At 42.6% G+C, this 25,677-nt stretch overlaps 3 protein-coding genes across 3 annotated transcripts in view; all 3 read left to right on the top strand.

The window, feature by feature from the left end:
* The window catches only part of LOC121869752 (hemocyte protein-glutamine gamma-glutamyltransferase-like), a 54,992-nt gene extending 44,496 nt beyond the window's left edge, over nt 1-10,496 (top strand). The window contains exons 11-14 of the mRNA XM_042371325.1: nt 219-359; nt 977-1,132; nt 2,088-2,227; nt 8,426-10,496. Of these exons, the coding sequence (XP_042227259.1) occupies nt 219-359; nt 977-1,132; nt 2,088-2,227; nt 8,426-8,573 (585 nt within the window). The 3' untranslated portion in view covers nt 8,574-10,496. The remainder of the gene's footprint in view (nt 1-218; nt 360-976; nt 1,133-2,087; nt 2,228-8,425) is intronic.
* Nucleotides 10,497-11,419: 923 nt separating this feature from the next.
* On the top strand, nt 11,420-14,568 carry LOC121869516 (tigger transposable element-derived protein 1-like). The gene is made up of 4 exons (XM_042370869.1): nt 11,420-11,425; nt 12,187-13,062; nt 13,318-13,434; nt 14,428-14,568. The coding sequence occupies exons 1-4, from the start codon at nt 11,420-11,422 to the stop codon at nt 14,566-14,568; spliced, it is 1,140 nt and encodes a 379-aa protein (XP_042226803.1).
* A 7,892-nt stretch (nt 14,569-22,460) lies between these two features.
* Nucleotides 22,461-25,677, top strand: part of LOC121869749 (probable E3 ubiquitin-protein ligase HERC1) — a gene marked incomplete in the record, with an annotated part of 301,592 nt that continues 298,375 nt past the window's right edge. The window contains 1 exon segment of the mRNA XM_042371322.1: nt 22,461-22,611.

Below are 25,677 nucleotides of genomic sequence, written 5' to 3'. Positions count from 1 at the left end.
TTTTATTTGCTTTAAATTTAATAAGTAATAACAAAGTTGACTTGTCAGTATATAAGTTGTAAAATACCTGTACTATTATTACTAAATGTTATACTACTACAGTTAATTGAAAGTATGGTACTGTACTATAATTACTGGCATTTGTACTGTACTATGTTGTTTTATATTTTGTTCATAAATATGTTGAATAACTCCACATAATGTGTCTGCTATGACAGGTTGTGATCCGCAACGATTCTAACGAACAAAGAAAAGTGAGTGCCTACCTCTCTGCTCGGTCTGTATACTACACTGGTGTTAATGTTTCTCTCATCAAGAAAGCTGAGGGAACCTTTTCTTTGGCACCTAAGCAGACACAAGTAAGTCATATAAGTCTCTACTAAGTTTGACATTAGTGTTGATACCATTATATTAACAGTGAGTGAGTGTGTGTGTGTGTGTGTGTGTGTGTGTGTGTGTGTGTGTGTGTGTGTGTGTCATTTAATGTTAATTCACTTAATGATATTTCTCTTTAATGATATAAAAATTTTAACACACTTTCTTGTTTATTTATTAGTCAAAATTCAGTTTAGCGAAGTTTGACTTTCTATGATGAGGCAAAAACCAGAGATAAGGTGAACCTGTGAGATGATTTATTGCCTTTGTTACATTTAATCAAACTATAAAATTTGTGGAAAACCATTACAATACTGTGAGCTAATGTGCCTGAGAAAGAAATAAAGAAAATATGATATAAAATAAGAAAAATGAAGAGCATGGGTGTGTATGTTTGGGAAGTGAATGTATTTGAGGCAGGGAGCTGTAACTGACCAGCCGCACTCTTCCTCCCCCCTATGTGACGTAGCAGCCACATAGCTGGATGACTGCTCGGCTGAACTGTGCCACATGTATAATGTACCAGTAAATGTAAAGAATAAATTAAAATGATAATAGTACTGTTAAGTGTTTCAGTAAGTAAAATTCTATATTTACACAGGATGTGGCTCTGACTGTTCAATACAGTGAGTATTGGAAGAAGCTGGTGGAGCAGTGCATGATAAAGATCTATGCTATAAGTCGTGTGAAAGAAACTGGCCAGACATGGACAGATGAGGACGACTTCCAAGTGGAGAAGCCCAAGTTAGAGATCCAGGTAACATACTGTACTGTACTGTACTCTGAACCATGACTCAATACATCATTAGTATTCACTCCCCCATTTTTTGTGTCATTTTACCCACATATTAGACAAAACCTTTGAAATAGTTCCCTCCCAATATTTCACTTTTACTCCCCAAGTTTGTGAAAACTCTCTGGTCCTTCTTACTCTCCCAGCAGTAACTGATAACAGGAGTCTTAGATTGATTGTGTGAAGGGATGAAACTTTGGGTAATAACACTAGTACATTATTATAATCCCCTAGAATAATGAAACTCTCTTTTATTATCATCCTCTAGAATGATAAAACACTTAATACTCTTTTATTATCATCCTCTAGAATGATAAAACACTTAATACTCTTTTATTATCATCCTCTAGAATGATAAAACACTTAATACTCTTTTATTATCATCCTCTAGAATGATAAAACACTTAATACTCTTATATTATCATCCTCTAGAATGATAAAACACTTGTATCTCTTTGTTGTATGTCTCCATGTTGTTCAGGAAGAAAAGTGAGAATGAAGAAATTTGTATGAGCAAGACTATCCCCCATAGTAGTGCCAGGGTGAGGCTTGAATATGAAGGATGGCTGTGTATGGCTCCTTAGACTATTTGATATACACTAAATGGTTAGCTTCTTATGGTTACAATTACATTAATTAGGCAACAATAGCACAAGTATAGATACAACACAGACATAAAAGTTTTCAAATGTTAACAATATGTAAGAACGTATGTACTGTGCATTTACATGACATCCTCTCAGAAACAAGAACGAAAGTACATACATGTATTGTAAAGTGATAATTACATAGAATCTTAGTATATTTTATTGTTATATCATCATATAAAGTAAAGAAAGTAAAGTCACACTATAATTTTATTTCACATGATGCACCACATGCTGTTTTTCAAAATCACATTAATGATAATTACTTACAGACTTCAGAAGATATACAAGTTCGTAAAACTTGTAAAGCTACATTTTCCTTCACCAACCCACTTGATATGCCGCTCACTGACTGTCAGCTTAGCGTGGATGGTGCTGGACTAATGCGGCCAAAAGCGATTAAGATTGATGGGTAAGTTGTGCATTATGTTTAGCATTGACTTATTCCTTATCACTAAATTATATCACAAGTCTTGATGTAATGTTAAGGTTCATTCTGGCTATAAGTAAAAAGATGAAAATGTGATATGAATGGTTTCAGTAAGGACAGTGAGGTTACATGAGGAAGTATTGATGTGAGAGGTAGAATTAAAAGATAGTTATGGTTCTTAACACTTAAATGGCTAATTTACATGGTAATAGCTGTCACTTGCTTCATTTGATATGCTGGCCATAAACTATTCAGGTCATTACTGCTGAGGCGACAAAAATGGTTGCTGTGGTTGTGTATGAGAAGATGGAGGACAGACAGTTAGCATGAGGGAGACTAAACACTTCTATACTAATAGCTAGATGATACTCAAACATTCCAGAACAAATATAGGATGATTTAGGGAGGGGCGGTCATACTCATCGCTCCCAAACAGGATTTTTTTATTGGACAATAATAATCTTTGAAGCCCTTTAGGGGTTAAGAACAAGAAGGTGACTTATAGGAAAAGTTGACTGAAGGTTTTTCAGGTTTGGTTAAGCAGCTCTGGTCGGGTTGTGTTGCGTCTGTAACAAACATGTTCGGCCTTAAGAGCCTTCGTTGTTGAGCGGCAGAAATTAGACAGTGATTACATAAGATCATCAAGATCGTCTTAGTGGTGTGAAAGTGTAAATCAATGTAGGATTTTTAATGCTAGACACGATTGTATATTTGAAAAATCAATCTCCACCAATTTGGAGGTACAGCCCAGGTCAAGAGGCCTCCAACCACAAAATCATTGCCATATGACAAAACTTTTATTTTATTTTCATTACGGAGTTGTGGTCACAGCTGTGATAAAAGCCAACCAGGGAGTGGAGTACTGTTGTGCCTTTAGTTAAATAAGTTCATAGTGTCATCAGTGACTGCAGAAGAGGTTGTAAATAACTTAAAGTGAAGAACAAATTGGCAAGCAAGCTGGTAAGGCACCACTGCCAGCAGAGACCAAGTCGTATTATTGGTGCCACAGCAACATTTATTTTTATTTTGTTTGTGTGTTTTCTCAAGGACTGAAACTGTGACTTCCAATACACCACTCACAGGGAGCTACAGTGTACACAGTGATAGCACAAAGAGATATAGACATTAATGAGAACTGGAAAAGAAAGTACAAGGAAATAATTGTTAAAAAATAAATAAAAAATCAACAAGCTTGGCTATCCTAAAAGGCATCTTATTACCGCCCCAAAGAAAGTAGTATTTTTTTCTGTGTTTCTAAAGGACTGAGTGGGCATATAATCCATTATTCATAGCAAAATGAAGTGTACATGGAGATAGCACATAGATACTCACAAATCTCCGAGGTGAACTAAAAAAAAAGAAGAAAAACAGAAAATAACAGGAGGCAGTTAGGCCAAGGTGCAAATATTACAAGGGAAATTACAACAGGATGAGGGAAGAGATGAGGGGTATCCACTGGCCTGACTCATTAAGGCACCAGAACGAAGACACTACGCTGAATATCATTACTAGTAAAGTGACCCATTTGATCGATAAATATATACCCAAGACCAAACCCAGTACTTCTAGGAAAACGAGGGGACTTCTACACACGAACCATGCGGCGATCAACAAAGTTAAGAAGAAAACCCAGAAATTCAAGACGTGGGTTGGGTCAAACGATGAGCAGGACAGGAGGATGTATGCAAGAGCCAGAAACCAAGCAACGGCAGAGTGAAGAATGGCTGAAAAGGAGTTCCAGAGGCTGGTTGCAAGCGAGGTCAAGTCAAACCCTAAGGCATTTTACTGCTATGCAAAGTCGAAATTAAAAACGCCAGTAGGAGTATCAGACCTGAGGATTGAAGATGGTAGTTATGCAGATTCTGACCAGGATAAAGCTCAGGCATTGAACAGCTTCTTTTCCTCGGTGCTTATAAGAGAGGATGCAATTAACCTTCCTGCGTTTGAGGACAGACGGTTTGACACGGCACTGACCCACATTGTGTTCATAGACAAAGGTATAATAAATAAACTATCAAAGCTAAAAGTCCATAAGAGTTCCGGCCCTGACATGGTGGATCCCAGAGTGCTAAGAGAGTTGTGCAACAAGCTTGCAGAGCCCTCAAGATCCTGTTCTGTAATGCCTGGTTGAACACATGGTCCCCAGTGATTGGAAAATGGCTTATGTGAGTCTTATCTTCAAGAAGGGCAATCGTCACTCCACGAACAATTATAGACCAGTGAGCCTGACCAGCATAATATGTAAAGTACTTGAGAGCATTATCAGAGATGCCGCGATGGAACATCTACTACAAAACAACCTTCTAAAGGATTGCCAATACGGTTTTATACCGGGGCGCTCCTGCTTAACACAATTACTCAAGGTATTGGATATTTGGACCCATATTCTGGAACGGGGTGGTAATATTGACAATATATACCTAGATTTTGCCAAGGCTTTCGACAGTGTATCTCACGAAAGGCTGAAAATCAAACTGGAAGGGTACGGAATTTGGGAAATATCCTAGCATGGATAGAAGATTTTCTACATGACCACAAGCAGTGTGTGGTGATTAATGGCACGAAATCATCATGTGTACCTGTCACAAGCGGGGTACCACAGGGTAATGTAATGGGCCCGCTCTTGTTTGTTTGTTTCATAAATGACATGCCTGACGTTGTACACTCCTCCATACAAATGTTTGCCGATGACGCCAAGTTATTTCGGGAAATCATGAACCATACGGACTGTGAAGAGCTGCAGAAGGATCTCTGTGAGCTTCAATAATTTGTCAAAGAAATGGCTGCTGAGAGTCAATGTCACGAATGTAAGAGGATGCACCTGGGGCGTACCAACGGTAAAGAGGCGTATCATATGTCCCAACGGGATGAAGAAACTGCACTATTTGAGACTGAATGTGAGAAGGACCTAGGTGTGTATGTTGACAATGAGCTGAAGTTCTCGGGCCATTGCGAGAAGAAGGTAAATCGGGCAAATAAATTATTAAGTCTTATAAGAAGGTCGTAACGATCTTCAAGAGTGAAGTGCTTCCTCATCTGGGGTACTGTCACCCCGTCTGGTCAGTTGAATGAAAATTTTCAAAGGAGGGCCACCAGACTGGTGCCTGCACTTCTGTACCTCAACTACCCTGAGAGATTGGAGCACCTGAACTTAAGTGAGGTGTATAAGCATCTCAAGGGGCACTACTCAGTCAAGTGTCCTTACTTGGAGCTGGCGGACGCTCGCCCCACAAGGGGTCACAGCTCAAGATTGAAGAGGCCGCAAGTCCAGAAAACTGTGAGGGCAAACTTTTTCGGAGTGAGAGTTGTGAACTCTTGGATCAATCTGCCAGAAAGTGTTGTGATGGCACCGAGTGTGAGCTCTTTCAAGACCAGACTTGACCAACACTGGAGCAGGTTCAGGTACATTCAGGAGCCGGTGCATGCCCAGTACTTGCCAACAGTGCGTGACAGAGACGTGACCGATCGCTCGGGCGGCTAACGAGCCGATCAGTGGTGAAGAAGATAAAAGTATTAAGAGGAACCTAAGGCCCGGAGGAAACATAAGTACAGTACAGACAGTTTCTTAAACATGTACAGGATGATTACAATACAGAAAAATATTTTAAAATTCTTACTAGAGTTTTTGTAAATCCTCTCTGTTGCAGTCTTTTCAAGAGAGTGAATAAGACAAAATGTCTTTGATTCCAACCTATCTAACAGTTGGAGAGAAGAAATTCCACCCCAGATATGAGAGTAGTACTCCAGGTTAGGACGATTGAATCCCTTATAAACTTGAAGCAACTGCTCAGGAGTGAAGTAGCTGCGGCATCTGTACAGCATTCCCAACTTTCGGGAGGCAGCTTTAGCAATGTTGAGGATGTGTGGCTTCCATGACGTACTGTATTAGAGGAATTGATGAGGCCTAGCATATCTATTCTAAAATTTGGCAAAATGATTGCGTCTTGAAATGTGATTGGTGGGAGATCATTTAATTTGGAAAGTGTAATTGGTAAATACTGAATTTTATTACTACTGAATTTAACCAAGTTTCTGCCTCCCAATTCGGAGATGGTGCACAGATCCACATTGATAGATGTAATGATATCAGCTCTAGAAACAGATCTAGTTTGAGAATTAGGGGGAAGGGGAAAATGTGAAGAAGAGTGAAGAGTAGAATCATCAGCGTAAGAATGGATAGAATTAGTTGTAGTGCGAAGTAAATTATTGATAAAAAGAAGGAAGAGAGTAGGTGAAAGAACAGAATCCTGTGGGACACCACTATTGGTATAGAAAGAGTGAGAGATCGATCCCTCGACAACAACTGCCATGGATCGGTTCTTAAGTGAATTCAAGTAAAATATTTGAAGAAAAGATAGTACATACTGTACAGTTGAATAGATTAAAAAATATATGAAATAAAGAAAATAATGTATATAAGTGATGAAATGAGTATACTGTATTCTGAAGAGCTAATGATATGAAGTGACAAGAGCAGACCAGTTATATGTTACAAGGAGATGAGAGATGCCAGATGTGGACGTTGTATAATATGGACACGAAGTAGTACCTTAAGCTGTGTATTCTTATATTACTCTATTAATTATGTATAGTAAAGTATTACAGAACATGTATTAATCCTATGTAATATTTCCATTTATTATGCACCATGTTATGTATGTGAATTATCATATTTACATATTATGTATTCAGCTTGTGAATGCTGGCATCTGTACATGCCAGCGCAGAGTGATACAGAGAGTTGAGATCGCTAGTCCTTATGGCGTGGAAGCCCACTGTCTATTGTTCCTCTGTATATCTCCCGTACGAGAAAAAGAACCTATTTTCAAGATAACAAGTGTTTGCGTATACCCTCCATAGTGTAGAACATTTTAGGGGTATCAAAGACAAACATAGAGACGTATGTATATATATATATATATACAGTATTACCCCGCTTTACGCGGTTTCACTTAACGCGATTTTTCATATACGCGGTGCCCCGCCAGATACCGAACTTTCAATTAACGCGGTTCATCTACTCATATACGCGGTGAAGTATAATTTTTTTTTTTATTTAGCTCATAAAATTCATACAAATTACCCAGTCAGAATATAATTTACATTGCTGGAATTCTTACAATATGATGATCATTTTGAATATAAACACATAGATTTTGCATTAGACATACAAATTTTAGATATAATGTTTACTCTGAGTAAATATGTTATCTTTTGTGCAAAATATATGACATTTATATTCAAAATATTCCTGGTCTTACAAGGAATCCAGCAATGTCAATTATATTATCCTAACTTTAGTTTGAGGTATTATTTATTACTAAAAAGGTAAATATTCTGGTTTTCCCACACATCTGGTAGGGAGGGACCGACCGACCATCTGTTACAGTGTGAAGAATATTTTTTTTTTTTTATTAACTGAAGATATTTGTTTTAGCTCATAAAATTCATACAAATTACCCGGTCAGAATAAAATTTACATTGCTGGAATTCTTACAATTTGATGATCATTTTGAATATAAACATCATAGATTTTGCATTAGACATACAAATTTTAGATATAATGTTTACTCTGAGTAAATATGTTATCTTTTGTGCAAAATATATGACATTTATATTAAAATATTCCTGGTCTTACAAGGAATCCAGCAATGTCAATTATATTATCCTAACTTTAGTTTGAGGTATTATTTATTAAAATCTAGTGGTTTTCCCCCAAAAATTTCTCAGAGAGGGAAGAGCCAGCAGTGTAGTGTGAGAAGAGGGGGAGGGAGTCGAGTCCATTATTTGAATGGACATTAACTTGGCGGTGTATTTCCTGCTCTTAAGTATTAGTATTGCATGTGTACCATCATAAGAGTAAAAGATGTTATTTTTACTAGAACATAGGTGTTGTGCATATTAGGAAAAATTAGAGATTTGATTAAGACCAGTCTCTATTAGGTAATCCCATATGTTCTGTTAACATTCTTGGATTTCTTGTGGGTTCAGTGGGCATATATATATATATACAGTAAATAAAAAACTTAATACTACACTACCTTCATAATCACACTTCTTCATATTTGACATTCTTGATAGTATTTCTTTTCATGCATTTACATTTTTTTCTGATTTTAGGTAAAATGGTCTTAGTTTTCATAACTAATGGCTTTACTAATATTTTTGTATATTTTGCAGTGAAGTGGCAGCTAAAGGGAAGTTCTCACACACTATTCAGTTCCTGCCTCGCATTCATGGAGAGCGGAAGATTATTGCCAGCTTCAACGCAAAGGAGCTCTTTGATGTTGCAGGAGCCAAGACAGTCACTGTTAAGAAAGAACAATAATTTCTGGCTATTCGCTTTTGTATGATGACAGTAAAGGCAGAACTGGCAGGAGAGAAACAGTCCTTGAACTACTGCAGTTTTCCTGTATATCAATTCCTGGGAAGTTAATATCCTTGCTGAGATTTTGGTGATTAAGTATATAAACAATACAGTAGATCAGTTAAAGAATAAATACAAGGATGATGAAGGACTTAAGGGAGATGTTGACAATAGATACAGATTGTGGTGTGAACAAGTTAGGCAGCTGAGAAGCTTTAAAAGTTGTTTTTCATGTGTTGGATATAAACAGATAGATGTGGCTTGTCCATAAAGTGAATTTGACTATATTTAGATGCTTATTAAAGTCAATGAGTATCTACCATTGAATTAAATACACATTTTTATTCATGTTTCATCCTGAAAAAACTCGGTAAAACAGAAGCAATAGTATGAAAGCTGGCACATCAGCTGTAACAACTTAGTGTTGAACATTAAGTACAGGTAGTACACAAATCATTGTTATGAGTCACATTGTACACCAAGAGTAACTTTACACTCAAAGGTTAATGAGATAATTCTCGGCCACAAGGCTGAGTACCTTTCACTTGATATATTTTAATATTTTCTCAAATCTTATGGGAGATGTTAGTGCAAAAACATCAGCTATTTCTTAAGTGCTTAATATTCATATGATACAAAAGTGCTATAAGTGGAACACAGTGCCTTGCCATTTACTCGCTTCTATTCATTTTATTTTTAATATCCCTCAAAAACTTGTGCATTTTACAAGACCTGTTACATTAGTTTTCAAAAGTGATATTTTGAACTAAAAATTCGATTTTTTTTTTACATTTGTGTTGATAGAAATAAAGTTTTTTAAGTTCAATCTTCAAAAATATTTCCTATTTGAATCATATCTGAGAAATACCAACCTTTACTAAACCAAATTAACTTAATGTCATGCACATGTTTATGTTAAGTAATGTTTGTACTAATGTTAGTACTGTACAAGTACTGTACTTTTTGTAGAGTAAGGAATACTAACACAGTCAATAAGAAGGGATTTACACTTGCTTGGGTTTCAGTTAAGAAGCTTAGGGAGAGTCTTCAGTTGTCATAGATGTGGAACAGTTCTTCTCTATTTTCATGAATAAGCAACTGACTTCCACATTATTGTTTTTGTATTTCATAGTTAACATAAGCATCTTAACTCTTGCCTTAATGCTTGCATCTGTCAGAAGCAGCTGTTGGTTCTTTGTGTTGAACTTAAATCAAAATATGTAACAAATATGATCTATTGTAAGATAAGAAGAAAAGCTATTTCATATTTTTATATTCTAGTTAGTAAAACAACCTTTTAATATTTTCCAACTCACATATTGACACATAACCCAATGTTAACTAATAAAAAAATAATAACTATTAAAAACTATATTGGGTAGCCTTTTAAATAACACTTTGGTAAGAACAGAAAAAAAATTCAGAGCTGTTAAGTAAAATGTTTATTTCTGACTTCTGAGGAATCCTATATAATATATATATTAATATTTTTTATTTCCGCTTTTTACTGGTCATCATATATGTGTGTGTGTGTGTGTGTATATATATATATATATATATATATATATATATATATATATATATATATATATATATATATATATATATATATATATATATATATATATATATATATATATGATTAGATATAAAGAAACAATATTGAGTGATTTTTGTACAAGTAGATGATGACCTACCATGTTTATCACTTTCCAATAAAGGAAATATAAAAATATCTTAAGTGGAGTATGAGATCCTTCAACACATTATTATGCTGTAGTGTACTCATATACTGTACAGTAAAAGTCCAAAAATCCGGATGCCAGAAATTTGGACCACCCGAGAATCCGGACTTTTAGGAAATTCAATTTTTTTTTTTTTTTTAGCAGGCTTTTGTGTGTATATGCGTATGCATGAGCGCCACAGCTGCACAGCGACAACAAGTGACCACGCGGTCGCCACTTTAAAACGAGCAATCAAACTGTGACAACGTATGAAATTTTGACTCCTACTCTTTTCATTTACAGAGTACTGTACTGTACAAGCCCATAATAATGGCTCCTAAGGTAGATAAACTTCATTGTGTGAAGAGAAAGAAGAACATGTTGAAATTGAGTGACAAACTTGAAATAATTAAGAAACTAGAACATGAAGTGAGCAATACTGTTTGAATGGAATCATACGACAATGGAAGGTCTACAATTTATGATATAAAAGAGGCAAAGAATAAAATTCTAGAATTCACAGCTTTTTCCTTAAAACTGCTCGTTTTGATAAATGAAGCATGCTATATTTGCTAATGATTAAACTATCAAAATGTGCCTGTTCATCTCTTCTTTATTTCTCCTTAAATTTGAATTTTAAAAGTACTGCCTGAGAATCCGGAAAATCCGAAAATCCGGACCAACCCAATCCCCAAGCAGTCCGGATTTTTGGACTTCTACTGTATATGGAAGATTTTACATTGTTTCACCTAGTGATGTGTCCACTACTACTGTACCTCTACCGTCCATCACAGTCTTGTTGTCTCAAAGGGAAACATTACCAGTGTTTGCTCACCATGTATCTGACTATATGTGGCTCTGACTCTTGACACATCTTTTTTTTTTCAACTCTCGAAACATTTCTCTCTAAGAGAGAAGGTGAGAATCAGAAGCAAATATTCACACATTGTTCCTTCATTCATCTATCTTGCTGTAATATAATATCTTCAACAGTTACTTCTCTCCAACAACAACTGTCTTCTACCTGTTACCTCTCTCCTACAACAACATTGTGGGGTTAACGTGATGTTGGATTGCACTAGGATGGAGGTGAGAAGGGAAACTCAGCTATGGCGTTTTATATATACAGGCATCCCCCACGTTAAGGAAGCCCGGGTTATGGAATTTCGCTTCTACGGAATTTGTAAATTATGACCAATAATTTCGCTTACAGCCCGTAAATCCGCCCTTACGGAAATTGGGGTAAATTTTTAACAATTTAATAAAAAAATCACTATATAAAATTAAATTTTTTTGTTGAAAATGATAATTTGTTTGGTGTGGATTTCTTGGTGTTTGCTACCGCCAAGAGGAGTCACTCCATTGTTTACATCCACTGTGCGCGCATGTTTCGCGCCCCTGCAGTTTGATTTAACTTTAACAAACATACAGTAAATACAGTACCGGTACAGTGCATTACCCTTATTCAAGATGACTGGAAAGAGGCCATCAAGTGGAAGTGACCGCAGTAGTGCAAAAAGAAGCCACAAAGGCATTACATTGGATATTAAACTTGACATTTTAAGAAGGTTTGATGCTGGAGAAAAACTTGGCCAGATTGCAAAAACATTAGGTCTCGCTACTTCAACAGTGGGAACAATCCATGATGATAAGGACAGAATTAGGTCAAGTGCTGAAGCTGCTACTCCATTAACTGCTCGAACCTTGTATTTTCATCAAAGTGATGTGATGTTGAATATGGAACGACTCCCAAGTGTCTGGATTGAAGATCAGACTAAACACAATGTGCCACTAAACACTATGGTTATTCAACAGGAAGCCATAAGTTTATACATTAAAATGATTTACAGGAAGAGGAAGGTGCATCTTCTGAGGTTAAACCTTTTCTGGCTAGTAAAGGCTGGTTTGAAAGGTCTAAGAAGAGCCTTAATTTACACAACATAAAAATGAGCGGTGAAGCTGCCAGTGCTGATACAGATTCTGCTAATACATATCCTGCTGAGCTGAAGAAAATTATTGATGAAGGGGGTTACACACCAGAACAAGTGTACTATGTTGATGAAACTGGGCTTTTCTGGAAGCGCATGCCTGCTAGAACTTTTATTTCCACTGAAGAAAAATCAGCACCAGGCTTTAAAGCATCCAAAGATCGTTTAACACTTCTTCTGGGAGGAAATGCTTCAGGTGACATGAAATTAAAGCCCCTACTTGTGTATCACTCAGAAAATCCAGGGGCTCTCAAGGGCTATGCCAAGTCTAATCTACCTGTGATTTGGCATTCCAATAAGAAGGCTTGGATGACTATGACCCTTTACCAAGACTGGTTCACTAACTATTTTTGCCCTGCTGTAGAAAGATATAATGCCAAAAGGCGTAACATATCTAATAAAGCACTGCTCCTCATAGACAATGAACCAAGCCACCCAGTAAATTTAAATGATCTTTCTGATAATGTGAGAGTAGAGTACATCCCCAAGAACACAACTTCCTTGCTCCAGCCAATGGATCAAGGTGTGATAGCTAACTTTAAGGCATATTATCTAAGGAAAACTTTTTTGCAGCTCATAAAAGCAATTGATGGGGAGGATAAACCTACAATTAGGGACTTCTGGAAAAAGTTCAACATCTTGGATGCTGTGGATAATATAGCCGAGTCATGGGATGAAGTGAAAACCTCAGCTATGAATGGAAAAACATATGGCCAGAGTGTGTCCATGAATTTGAAGGTTTTTCACAAGCTGAAAGTCTACAGTAAGTCCAATAAGACATTGTGACACTTGCAAATAATGTAGGCTTTGAAGAAGTCGTAGAAAATGATGTGGTTGAGTTGTTAGAGTCCCATAGAGAAGATTTGACTAATGAAGATCTGATGATGCTGGAACAAGAGCGAGCTGCAGGACAAAAAGAAGGGGATATAGAATCTCCACCCACCCCACTTCAGTTGACAGCAAAGGATATGTCTAAAGCATTTGCACTAATAGAGGGAGGAAGGTCTGCAAATCTTTGCTGATAACGACCCCAACCGTGAAAGGAACATCAAGATTGCAAGAGCAGTTAACAATGCTCTCAGTTCCTACACTGAGCTGTACAAGGAGAAGGTAAGCCGTAAACATCAAACAACTTTGGATGAGTTATTCATCCTCAGAGAAAAGCTTAAAGCAGATGATGAAGCAGATGATGATTTACAGGGCAGGGCAGAAGAGAGTAGTGCCTCTCCCTCCCAATAACTCTCTTTGCACCACCAATCCTCACGCAGCAGTCAACATCTTTTGTGGTGAGTACAGTACAATATTTTTATTTATTCCAACTGTATTTCTCTTCATATTACATGTACCCTGTATATCATAAATTATTTGATGTACGTACTGTATTATTGTACAGTATGTGTTTATAAATGTTTATTTTCATTCATAAAAGTGCTTGAATTACTTTTTGGGGGCTGAAAAAATTCCATAGGAACGCATCTCCAGTTTTTTAATGGAAGTCAATGGGAAAATAGGTTTCGCGTTATGGAATTTCGCAATACGGTCAATTTTCCAGGGACGGAACTCTTGCGTAACGAGGGGGATGCCTGTAATATATTATATGTACAATGCAGTGCCAGGGAGCTGCTGTGTGGTGAGGAGCTTGTTGAGAGGAGGTCTTGTTGGTTTGTTTGAGTGCGTTCAGTAGAATGCAATTCACAGCGAGGCTCTGAGCTTATATACATGTCCACCGGAAGTAAGTGTCGCTGTTGGCCGACCCCCCCCTCGTGCAGGCGTCAGTCCAGATGGCTGGACTTGTCAGAGAAACTCGTCGCGGGATCGGCTATCAGCAACTACAACTAACGGCAGTGGCAGTTGTAGGGGAGAGTATCCACTACAATACTCCCCCTCCCCTCCGAGCGCTGCAGGAAACATAACGGGCGGGGGTGTGGACCACTCGGCCGCTACGGGTGACGACTCCGTCTAGGGACATGAGATCTGTGGGAGAAGCAGAGGGAGAAGGAGGGTTGTGGGTAAGAGAAGGTTGAACAGGCGAGGAATGTGGTGCTTCTCTCGCGGCAGGTGCAAAGTCCTCAGGGGCGCCTGGTGGGGTGTCTGGGTCCATAGGTCCGGGTGCAGGACCCTCATCAGGAGCAGGGTCCACGTCAGGAGGAGGAGGTACCTGAGGATGTAAAGAGGGTACGCAGAAATGTTGTGGACGAGGTGGTGCTGCAAGTGACAATTGTGGGCAGACTGGTGCAGCCGTAGTTTGTTGGGGGTAATGCTGGGCTGGGGCCTAACGGGTAAGATGGCTGGCTTCACTCGGTCTATGCTGACGGTGTCGTGTCTGCCATTGCGAATGATCGTCAGGAACTTCGCTGACTGCAAAAATCGGGAAGGGTCCGTCGTAGGGGCGATGAAGTGGGTTGCGGTGAACATAGCGCCTGACGAAGACATACTCGGCATTGAGTAGTGCAGGAGGGATGTGTTCAGGGCAATGGGAAGGCTGGCGTGGGGCAGTAGCCTTGAATGCACAAACTGCCCGTCGTAGTGTTTGCAGTAGGTTATGATGGGCAGCAGGAGTGAAGTGGTCAAGGTCAGGAGTAGGTGAGAAGTCCCTGGAGAGGCGAAGGGGTTCGCCTAGGGAGAGATCTGCTGGGCTGCAGTCCATGTCTTCTTTGTGTGATGCGCGGAGGCCAAGGAGCACTAAGGGTAGAGCATCCGTCCAGCTGTAAGGGTCGTGCTGTGCCTTGATGGCGTCCTTCAGCTGACGATGAAACCGCTCTACCATGCCGTTGGACTGAGGGTGGTAATCGGTAGTGCGGTGCCTGGAAGTGCTGAGGAACTGCAGGAGACTATGCCAGAGGTGAGACTCAAACTGGACTCCTCGGTCAGTGATGATAGTCGTGGGAGGGCCGAAATGGGAGACCCAACCGGACAGGAAGGCGCAGACGGCTGACTCTACTGTAGCATTAGACATGGGAATGGGTTCTGTCCACCTGGTGAAATGGTCAATGCAGGTGAAGATGTAGGTGTTGCCGCAGGATGATGGAAGAGGTCCCACGATGTCGAGGTGCACTACCTGGAAGCGTCCTTTGGATATAGGAAAGTTTTCTAAGGGAGCACGTGTGTGTCGATGTCTCTTAGAGGACTGGCAGGCCAGGCACTGAAGGCGTGGACGAGGGCCTTGTGATCAGTGAAGATGGTGAACTGACGGGCCTCGAGGAAGTGCTGGAAATGCTTGACAGCAAGATATATGGCCAGGAGCTCTCGATCGAAGGCGCTGTACTTGAGTTGAGGTGGTTGAAGCAGCTGTGAGAAGGCAATGGGCATGAGAGTTCCGTTGATACCCTGTTGTAAGACGGCTCCCACGGCAGTAGAAGAAGCTTCTGCTGTGAGAGTGGTCCGGGCGTTGGGTGCAGGGTGAGCCAGGAGGGTAAGGCGTGTGATGTGCTGCTTGATAGTGGTGAATGCCGTAACAGCCTCTTGAGTCCATACGAGAGGCTTGTGAGACATCTTGGGGAGTCCCTTGAGAAGGTCGTAGAGGATGACGAGGACAGTAGCAGCCTGGCCAATGAAGCGGTGGTAGTAGTTGACTAAACCCAGGAATTCTCGGAGTTTCTTCGCCTTTTCAGGTCTGGGGAACTCATTGACGGCAGTTACCTTCTGTGGTAGGGATTGGATGCCGCTCGACGAGACTCTGTGACCAAGGAGGTCGATAGAGGAGGGTCCGAAGACGCACTTGGCTGGATGAACTTTCATGTTGTTGTTCTGCAGGCGTTGGAGAAGGAGCTGTAGGTGGTGGTGATGCTCGGCAGGCGTTGGAGAAGGAGCTGTAGGTGGTGATGATGCTCAGCAGGCGTTGGAGAAGGAGCTGTAGGTGGTGGTGATGCTCGGCAGGCGTTGGAGAAGGAGCTGTAAGTGGTGATGATGCTCGGCAGGCATTGGAGAAGGAGCTGTGGGTGGTGGTGATGCTCGGCAGGCATTAGAGAAGGAGCTGTAGGTGGTGGTGATGCTCGGCAGGCATTAGAGAAGGAGCTGTAGGTGGTGATGATGCTCGGCAGGCGTTGGAGAAGGAGCTGTAGGTGGTGGTGTTGCTCGGCAGCCGTTGGAGAAGGAAGGAGCTGTAGGTGGTGGTGGTGCTCGGCAGGCGTTGGAGAAGGAGCTGTAGGTGGTGGTGTTGCTCGGCAGGCGTTGGAGAAGGAGCTGTAGGTGGTGGTGATGCTCGGCAGGCGTTGGAGAAGGAGCTGTAGGTGGTGGTGATGCTCGGCAGGCGTTGGAGCAGGAGCTGTAAGTGGTGGTGATGCTCGGCAGGCGTTGGAGAAGGAGCTGTAGGTGGTGGTGATGCTTGGCAGGCGTTGGAGAAGGAGCTGTAGGTGGTGATGATGCTTGGCAGGCATTGGAGATGCGACGAGAATGTCGTCTATGTAGACAGTGACAAAGTCGAGGTCGCAAAGCATGTGGTCCATGTACCTCTGGAAGGTCTGAGCTGCATTGTGTAGCCCAAAACTCATGAAGGCATACTCGAAGAGACCAAAAGGAGTGGTGAGGGCTGTCTTCTGGGCATCTGCAGGTGCTACTGGAATCTGATGGAAGGCACGCTCCAAGTCGATCTTCGAGAAGATAGTCTTGCCGTGGAGTTTGTGGTGGAAGTCCTGGACATGCGGGATAGGGTACCTGTCGGGTTTGGTGACGAGGTTCAGAGATCTGTAGTTACCACATGTCCTCCAGTCGTTGGATGATGGCTTTGGAACCATGTGAAGAGTAGATGCCCAGGGACTCTTTGAAGGTCGAATGATGCCGTCTTGCAGGAGTCTGTTGAATTCCGCCTTGGCTGCGTTCAGGAGCTCAGGGCGAAGTCGGCGAAGGGTGAGAAGACTGGGGGTCCTATAGTCTCAATATGGAGGAAGATTCCCGACATAGGTGGTGGTGGAGAGACTCGGGGTGAGAAAAGTTCCTTGAGCAGGCGACTGCAGGACGTGTACCCCAGATCGTGTGTGCTGTAGGCTCATGGATGAGGCAGAGGTTGCTTGGGTCGACGACGAGCTTGTGGAAGGTGAGGAAGTCGAAGCCAAGGATGGGTTGAGAGACGTCTGCCACCACGAAGGACCAGCGCAGAGTCTTGGGAAGACTGAGGTCTAAGGTGAGGATGTGTGCGCCGTAGGAGGCGATGGGGATACCGTTGGCGGCGAACAGGTCATAAGAGGGTTGCTTTGATGTGTCTTGCAGTGAGAGAGGGATGATTCTGACCGATGAACCTGTGTCGACGAGGAATTTCCTGCCGGAGATGCGGTCGGTGATAAACAGCAGTGAAAAGCCTGAAGTGACGGAGGTTGTGGCGTCTACCAATCCCCGTCGATGCCGTTTCCAGAGTAGTTGCAGGGAGCCTCACAACGTCTAGCGTTAGCACTGAAGCATTGATGGTACCAGCAGAGGGTAGGTGCACCGTGCTGGGAGCTGGCGGCGGCGTCCGAGGCAGGACGAAGACGTCGGGGTTGGTGGGACACAGTGCGTGGGGCAGGAACAGGAGCAGCAGCAGGCATGGAGGAGCAGAGCTGCTTGAGGGTGTCCATCCTGCGGTGTAGAGACTGTAGCAGGTCCCTCATGTCTTGTGAGGTGTTGCTCGTCTGAGGAGCGTTGATCTGGTTGACAAAATCAGCGGAAAGTGACGGTATGTCCACTGAGTTGTCCGCGGCAGCAAGGCGCACAGGAGTGTATTCGTGGAATACTCTGTCTGCCGTGGCTGCGTAGGTCGCCGAGGTTGTATAGTACAGTGCGGACAGGGCGAGACGAACTTCTGCAGGGAGCTTCTGAGTGTGAAGCTGGCGCAGGATAGTGTCAGGAAGCCTGTCTGTGTGGCGGGAGTCCAGTCTCCGCATCTCGTCCCAGAGTCGTGCAGGCGTTGAGTTGCCGAGGGAGAGACCGGATAGGTCTTGCAGGAAACTGGTGTCAGACCGCTGGTATCGCCCCTTGAGAGCATCTCGTAGATCTGCAAACTTGTTGTCATCTGGGGGCTTAGTAATGACTTCTGCAACTTGTGTGGCGACTCCTGTGGGCAGGGAACAGACCAGGGCGGCGTACTTTTGTTCGTCTGTAGCTGTAGAGCCGATGAGAGCTGCCTCCATGTGGATTAGCCAGTCTTCAATGTTGTGATTGAAGACTGGAAGAGTGATCCACTTCTCATCCATCCTGTGTGAGTGCATTACTCCGGGGGTCACCATTATGGGGTTAACGTGATGTTGGATCGCACTAGGATGGAAGTAAGAAGGGAAACTCAGCTATTGCGTTTTATATATACTATATTATATGTACAATGCAGTGCCAGGGAGCTGCTGTGTGGTGAGGAGCTTGTTGAGAGGAGGTCTTGTTGGTTTGAGTGCGTTCAGTAGAATGCCTTTCACAGCGAGGCTGTGAACTTATATACATGTCCACCGGAAGTAAGTGTCGCTGTTGGCCGACCTCCTACCCCCCCTGCGCAGTCCAGACGGCTGGGCTTGTCAGAGAAACTCGTTGCGGGATCGACTATCAGCAAGTAACAGCAGTGGCAGTTGTAGGGGAGAGTATCCACTACACAAGTGTCATTACTGATCGACGACGAAGAGATTGAGTACCATACTTTATTTAAGCAAGGCAGGCTGCTTGGCCTCATCATCTCTCGGATGAGCACCATTTCCCACGTGAAGAACTGACTAAAGAAAGCTAAAGTCGCCGCCGCCAAATTAAAATGTTTTAAACTGATGCCTTAGAAGATACAAGTCCACCTGTACAAGGCGCTGGTGAGGCCTGTGTTGGAGTACCCACATATACCACTCGTCATACTCGGGAAGACAAGACTACAACAACCACAGAGCCTCCAAAACAAGTGTTTGAGATCAGCCAGTGGCCAAGCGCCACCCTACCAGGAGACAGTGGAAACCATCCACTTAAGAAATAAAACAGAGGCCCTCAACGTCAGGTTCCATTGCCTCGAGAAGAAGGTTTGGGACAAGCTCCTGGACGACCCTCACAGCCCAGACCACCTATGTAGGGAAGACATCAACGGAGGGCGACCCTGTGGGGATGAGATGTTTGTGTTCACACTCAGGATGGAATGGAGAAAGGAAACTCACAAAGTGCTCTCTCTGTATACATGTTGTATTGGATGCACAATGCAGCTTGGTGCTGGGAAGGCAGCATGGTTACAAGCGTGATGTAGAGAGAGCTGGTTGGTGAGGATGCTCAGAGAAGGACAGCTTGTGGGTCGCCATGCTCGCCGGCGGGAGCGAGGACCGCCAGGCAGGAGGAGGGGGAGGTGTTGCTGGCTGGTTGGTGGAGGTAGAAACGAGAGAGATCACCACGAGGTCAGGTCTTAAATAGCGGGGGTAGGCGTGGCTTAGTAGTTGACCCCCGCTCCGTGATGTATGGCGGCGCTGGTTGACCTAGACCACGAGGCATACACTGGGGAATTGGTGGGGTCGGCTACTCAGCGACAAACAGCGTTTGTAGGGGAGAAATCCACTACAATACTCCACCTTCCCTCCAGGCGGTGTAGGAGACTTGTTGTCTGCAGGGTTGCATAGCACATGTGAGGCAGAACGGGCGGTGCATGCCTCATGTGAGACAACGGCGATGGCGTGGATGAGCCGGTCGCTGGGGACAACTGTCTAGGTACACAATATCTGTGGGAGTAAAGAGGGAGAAAAAGGGTGTATGGAGGCGATGAATGTTGTGCTTCCCTCACGACAGGTACAGAGTCGTCAGATGCGCCTGCTGGGGTGTGTGGGCCTGGGTCAGGAGCAGGGGCTGCGTCAGCAGAAGCGGATGAGGGCTCGTGACAGCAGCTGGGTCCACGACAGCAGCAGGGTGCAGGACATTAGCAGGGAGTACCTGAGGGAGAAAAGAGGGGTGTGTGGGTCCGCACTCAGGAACAGGGGCCGCAGCAGGGGTTACTGCTGGGCCGGGGTCGGCGGCTGAGGCAGGACGGGTGTGCTGGGGTCGGAAGAGAAGCGACTGTCTGCTTAGAGTAGCAGAGCTGCTCTAGGGTGTCTAACCTGCGGTGTAAAGACAGTAGCTGTAGAGCCGATGAGAGCTGCCTCTGGGTGGATAAGCCAGTCTTCCATGTTGCTTGAAGACTGGGAGAGTGATCTGTTTCTCCTCCATCCTGTGTGAGTGCGAATCTCCGGGGGTCACCATTTGTGGGGATGAGATGTTTGTGTTCACACTCAGGTTGGAATGGAGAAAGGAAACTCACAAAGTGCTCTCTCTGTATACATGTTGTATTGGATGCACAATGCAGCTTGGTGCTGGGAAGGCAGCGTGGTTACAAGCGTGATGTAGAGAGAGCTGGTTGGTGAGGATGCTCAGAGGAGGACAGCTTGTGGGTCGCCATGCTCGCCGGCGGGAGCGAGGACCGCCAGGCAGGAGGAGGGGGAGGTGTTGCTGGCTGGTTGGTGGAGGTAGAAAGAGACAGGTCACCACGAGGTCAGGTCTTAAATAGCGGGGGTAGGCGTGGCTTAGTAGTTGACCCCCGCTCCGTGATGTATGGCGGCGCTGGTTGACCTAGACCACGAGGCATACACTGGGGAATTGGTGGGGTCGGCTACTCAGCGACAAACAGTGTTTGTAGGGGAGAAATCCACTACAACCCCACGCCTGGTGGCCACGGAGTCTGCCAGCACTACAACAACCCAACCCGCGACCCATCTATGTCAGCCACAATGATTCACCTTAGATTAAGACTCAGATGATATAAGATCACATTAAACAAGTCACAATCTAGTGACTCCATAAAGTAGTACGTTAATAAGATTTTAATAAACATGTAATTGTAAAATCAAACTAGTCATTGTCAACCAAAGTAACCATTGTGCAACCTCATCCTAAATCCTAGGTTAGCTTAGCTAGCCAACAAACTCGGTAATATGTAAAACAAGGGGTGTGTCGTCCCCCTCTGTGTAACTCATTAAACTTCTTTTCCAACCTTTACCCCCACAACTTCTCTATCCTTCATGTCTGGCTGTGTCTTGAGCCCCAGCATGCCTTCCATCCTTTCCCTACTTTAACCTAAAAAAAAAAAAGTATCTGAACCTGCTCCAGTGTTGTTCAAGTGTGGCCTTGAACCAGCTCACACAGTGTCGTCACAACACTCTCTGGCAGGTTGTCCCAGGAGTTCAATACATTTTATGGATTTCTTTTTATAACACTTCTGAATTCTGGAACATGTACTGCCTTGCAGAACTAATGTTAAAATGCTCAATGAAATAATAGCAATTTTTCAAGAACTTCCTTTTATATGAGACAATGTACAATACTATAATTACACTAAATTTGGCACTTTGATCATAATTTGAAGAAAACTATCCCCCGGCCGCTACCCTAAAATAGTCGCACTACAATGGATGAATATTAGGTAAATATTCACTTGTTGCCACTATACAAAATCTAAGTTGAAATTATGTTCTTTTGGTGGGTTTTGACGAGTTTTGAACGAATTTGACCTTCAATTCTGGAGCAAATCAATAGTTTCTAAGATGGGGGGACCTACCATCTCAGACTCTAGAGATATGCTGTGAACATCAGGATAAAGAGTGTTCAAAACACGTCGAAAACAACCAGAAAACAGTTTTGAACCTAACCTAACCGAGGAGCCCCACAGTCGTTCCATGTTTTGGATGTGTACCACCACGCACGAACATGTTAATGTTAAATATTAATGTTAATGTTAAAAATATTAAATATCTCCCTTAAACGTAATTTGCTCCATAAATGCCATTGAAGAAAATTGTCGACTTGTCAAACTTACCATTACAACTATAAAATTCCCGAGAATCGTTTATTGGCAACAAGTGAAATAATACCAAATATTCTGAGTTATGAAAAAACTAACAGTAGTTAAATAAATTATTACTTTTATAGTTGGTCGAGAAAAGAAAAGAATTTATATTAATTTTACATTGCTCATATCAACAATTTCCAGGTCATATTCTTGATCATTTCTCGTAAATGTTATTAAAACTTGTTTTATTAGTGTATAAAACTTCCTAAGATATATAAAAAATATTATAATATTATCTAAATACAGAAACAAAATAAATATTTTTATTTTTTTGAGATAAAATTAAAAAATAACAGCGAGAAGTAAGTAACAAAAACCGGAAGTAGACATGTAGGTTTGTTTTGGTTGTCAGCAGGTGACTGTCAGTGACTGTCTGCTTGACTGTCTGTGACTGGGGAGCCTGACTGTGTCGTTCACTGATCTTGGTCATATTGATTCACATGAGGAGATGACGAGGAGCTGACACACCCGAGCACTACAACTTGGTGTGTTATGAAGTGAGTTAAGTCTCGGCACACTAGTTGTATTATAACTAGAACGACTCCTAGTTATTGTGCCCCCTTCCTAGTTATTGTTTCCCCCTGCCTAGTTATTGTGTCCCCTGCCTAGTTATTGTGTCCTCCTGCCTAGTTATTGTGTCCCCTGCCTAGTTATTGTGCCCCCTTCCTAGTTATTGTGTCCCCTGCCTAGTTATTGTGTCCCCTGCCTAGTTATTGTGTCCCCTGCCTAGTTATTGTTTCCCCCTGCCTAGTTATTGTGTCCTCCTGCCTAGTTATTGTTTCCCTGATTATTATTTCCCCGCCTTGTTATTGTGTCCCCTACTAGTTATTTTCCCCTGCCTAGTATTGTGTCCCTGCTTGTTATTGTGTCCCCTGCAGTATTGTTTCCCCTGCCTTGTGTGTCCCCCTGCCTATTTATTGTGTCCCCAGTGTGTGTCCCCCTGCCTGATTGTTATTTTACCAATTTTTGTGTCCCCTGCCTTGTTGTGTGTTTCCTTCCTTGTTATTGTTCCCCCTGCCTTGTTATTGTTTCCTCCTGCCTAGATTATTGTTTCCCCTCCCTTATTATTTCCCCCCTACCTTGTTATTATTTCCCTACCTTATTATTGTTTCCCTGCCTTGTTATTATTTCCCCTACCTTATTTGTTATTTACCTAGTTATTGTTCCCCTACTAGTATTGTTTCCCCTACCTTGTTATTGTTTCCCCTACCTAGTATTGTGTCCCCTACCTTGTTATTGTGTCCCCTACCTTGTTATTGTTTCCTCTGCCTAGTGTGTGTCCCCCACATTGTGTTTCCCCCTGCCTTGTTATTATTTCCCCTACCTTATTGTTTCCCCCCTACATTGTGTGTCCCCTGCCTAGTGTGTTCCCTTCCTTGTTGTGTTTCCCCTGCCTAGTTATTGTGTCCCCTGCCTTGTGTGTCCCCTGCCTTGTTATTGTTTTCACTCCTTGCCTTATTGTTTGTTCCCTACTGGTTGTTTGTCCCTACCTGATTATTGTGTCCCCTGCCTTGTTATTGTTTCCCCCTGCCTTGTTATTATTTCCCCTGCCTAATTATTGTGCCCCCTCTACCAATTATTGTGTCCCTACCTTGTTATTGTCCCCTACCTAGTTATTGTGTCCTCCTACCTAGTGATTATGTCCCCCATACCTGGTGTGTTCCCCTACCCTAGTGTGTGTCCCCCTGCCTAGTGTGTGTCCCCTCCCCTAGTGTGTGTCCTCCCTACCTTGTTATTGTTTCCCCATTGTGTCCCCTACTTGTGTGTTTCCCCTACCTGGTGTGTTTCCCCTGCCTTGTTATTGTTTCCCCACCTGCCTAGTTATTGTTTCCCCTGCCTTATTGTTTCCCCTGCCTTATTGTTGTGTCCCCTGCCTGGTGTGTTTCCTGACCTTTGTTATTGTTTCCCCTGCCTGGTGTGTTTCCCTACCTTGTTATTGTTTTACCATTATTATTTCCCTACCTAAATTATTATTTACCTTGTTATTGTGTCCCCTACCTATTATTATTTCCCCTACCTTGTTATTGTGTCCCTACCTAGTATTGTTTCCCTACCTTGTTATTGTGTCCCCTACCCTGCGTATTATTTCCCCCTACCTTATTTACCTGCCTTATTGTTTCCCCTGCCTTGTTATTATTTCCCCTGCCCTTATTGTTTCCCTGCCTAGTTGTGTTTCCCTGCCTAGTGTGTTTCCCCTGCCTAGTTATTGTTTCCCCTGCCTGGTAGTATTGTTTCCCTACCCCTGTTGTGTGTCCTCTGCCTAGTTATTGTTTCCCTGCCTGGATTTTCCCCTGCCCCTAATTGTTATTTCCCTGCCTGTTATTGTTTCCCCTACCTGGTTATTATTTCCCCACCTGGTTATTGTTCCCCTACTAATTATTGTTTCCCCCTGCCTAATTATTATTTTCTCCTACCCCTGTTATTGTTTCCCTCCTAGTATTATTTCCCCTACCTAGTATTGTTTCCCTACCTTGTGTGTCCCTACTAGTATTATTTCTCCCCTTCCTAGTTATTGTTTCCCTGCCCCATTAACCTTGTCCCCTACCCCTAGTGTGTTTCACCTGCCTGTTATTGTTTCCTCCTCTATTATTGTGTCCCCTGCCTATTATTATTTCACCTCCTAGTGTATTTCTCCCTGCCTAGTATTGTTTCCCCTGCCTAATTGTTGTTTCTCTGCCTAGTGTGTGTCCCCTGCCTAGTTATTGTTTCACCTGCCTGGTTTGTTTCTCCCTGCCTAGTTATTGTGTCCCCTGCCTATTGTTATTTCACCTACCTAATTATTGTTTCCTCCTGCCTAGTGTGTGTCCCTACCTAGTATTGTTTCACCTACTAGTATTGTGTCCCCTACCTAGTATTGTTTCACCTGCCTGGTATTTTCCTCCTACTAGTATTGTGTCCCCTACCTAGTATTGTTTCACCTGCCTAGTATTGTGTCCCCTACCTAGTATTATTTCACCTGCCTAGTGTGTTTCTCTACCTAGTATTGTGTCCCCTACCTAGTATTGTTTCACCTACCTGTTATTGTTTCCTCCTGCCTAGTATTGTGTCCCCTGCCTAGTTATTTCACCTGCCCCTGTTATTGTGTCCCTGCCTGTTATTGTTTCCCCTGCCCTGGTGTGTTTCTCTGCTATTGTGTGTCCCCTGCCTAGTTATTGTTTCACCTGCCCTGATTATTTTTCCTCCTGCCTAGTTATTGTGTCCCTACCTAGTATTGTTTCACCTGCCTAGTAGCATGTCCTCCTACCCTAGTATTGTTTCCCTACCTGTTATTATTTCCCTACCTAGTATTGTGTCCCCCATTATTGTTTACCTACCTAGTATTGTTTCTCCTACCTAGTATTGTGTCCCCTACCTAGTATTGTTTCTGCCTAGTATTGCCTAGTATTGTTCCCTACCTAGTATTGTTTCACACCTTATTATTTCTCTGCCTAGTATTACTTCTCCTGCCTAATTGTATTTCACCCTGCCTGGTATTGTGTCCCCTGCCTAGTTATTGTTTCACCTGCCTATTATTGTTTCCTCTGCATTTGTTATTCCTGCCTGGTATTGTTTCCTCCTGCCTA

The sequence above is a fragment of the Homarus americanus genome, unplaced genomic scaffold (genome assembly GCF_018991925.1).
Source record: "Homarus americanus isolate GMGI-L3 unplaced genomic scaffold, GMGI_Hamer_2.0 scaffold23578, whole genome shotgun sequence".
Taxonomy (NCBI): domain Eukaryota; kingdom Metazoa; phylum Arthropoda; class Malacostraca; order Decapoda; family Nephropidae; genus Homarus; species Homarus americanus.
The sequence above is the reverse complement of the archived record's forward strand: the minus strand, read 5'-3'. Positions and strand labels throughout refer to the sequence as shown.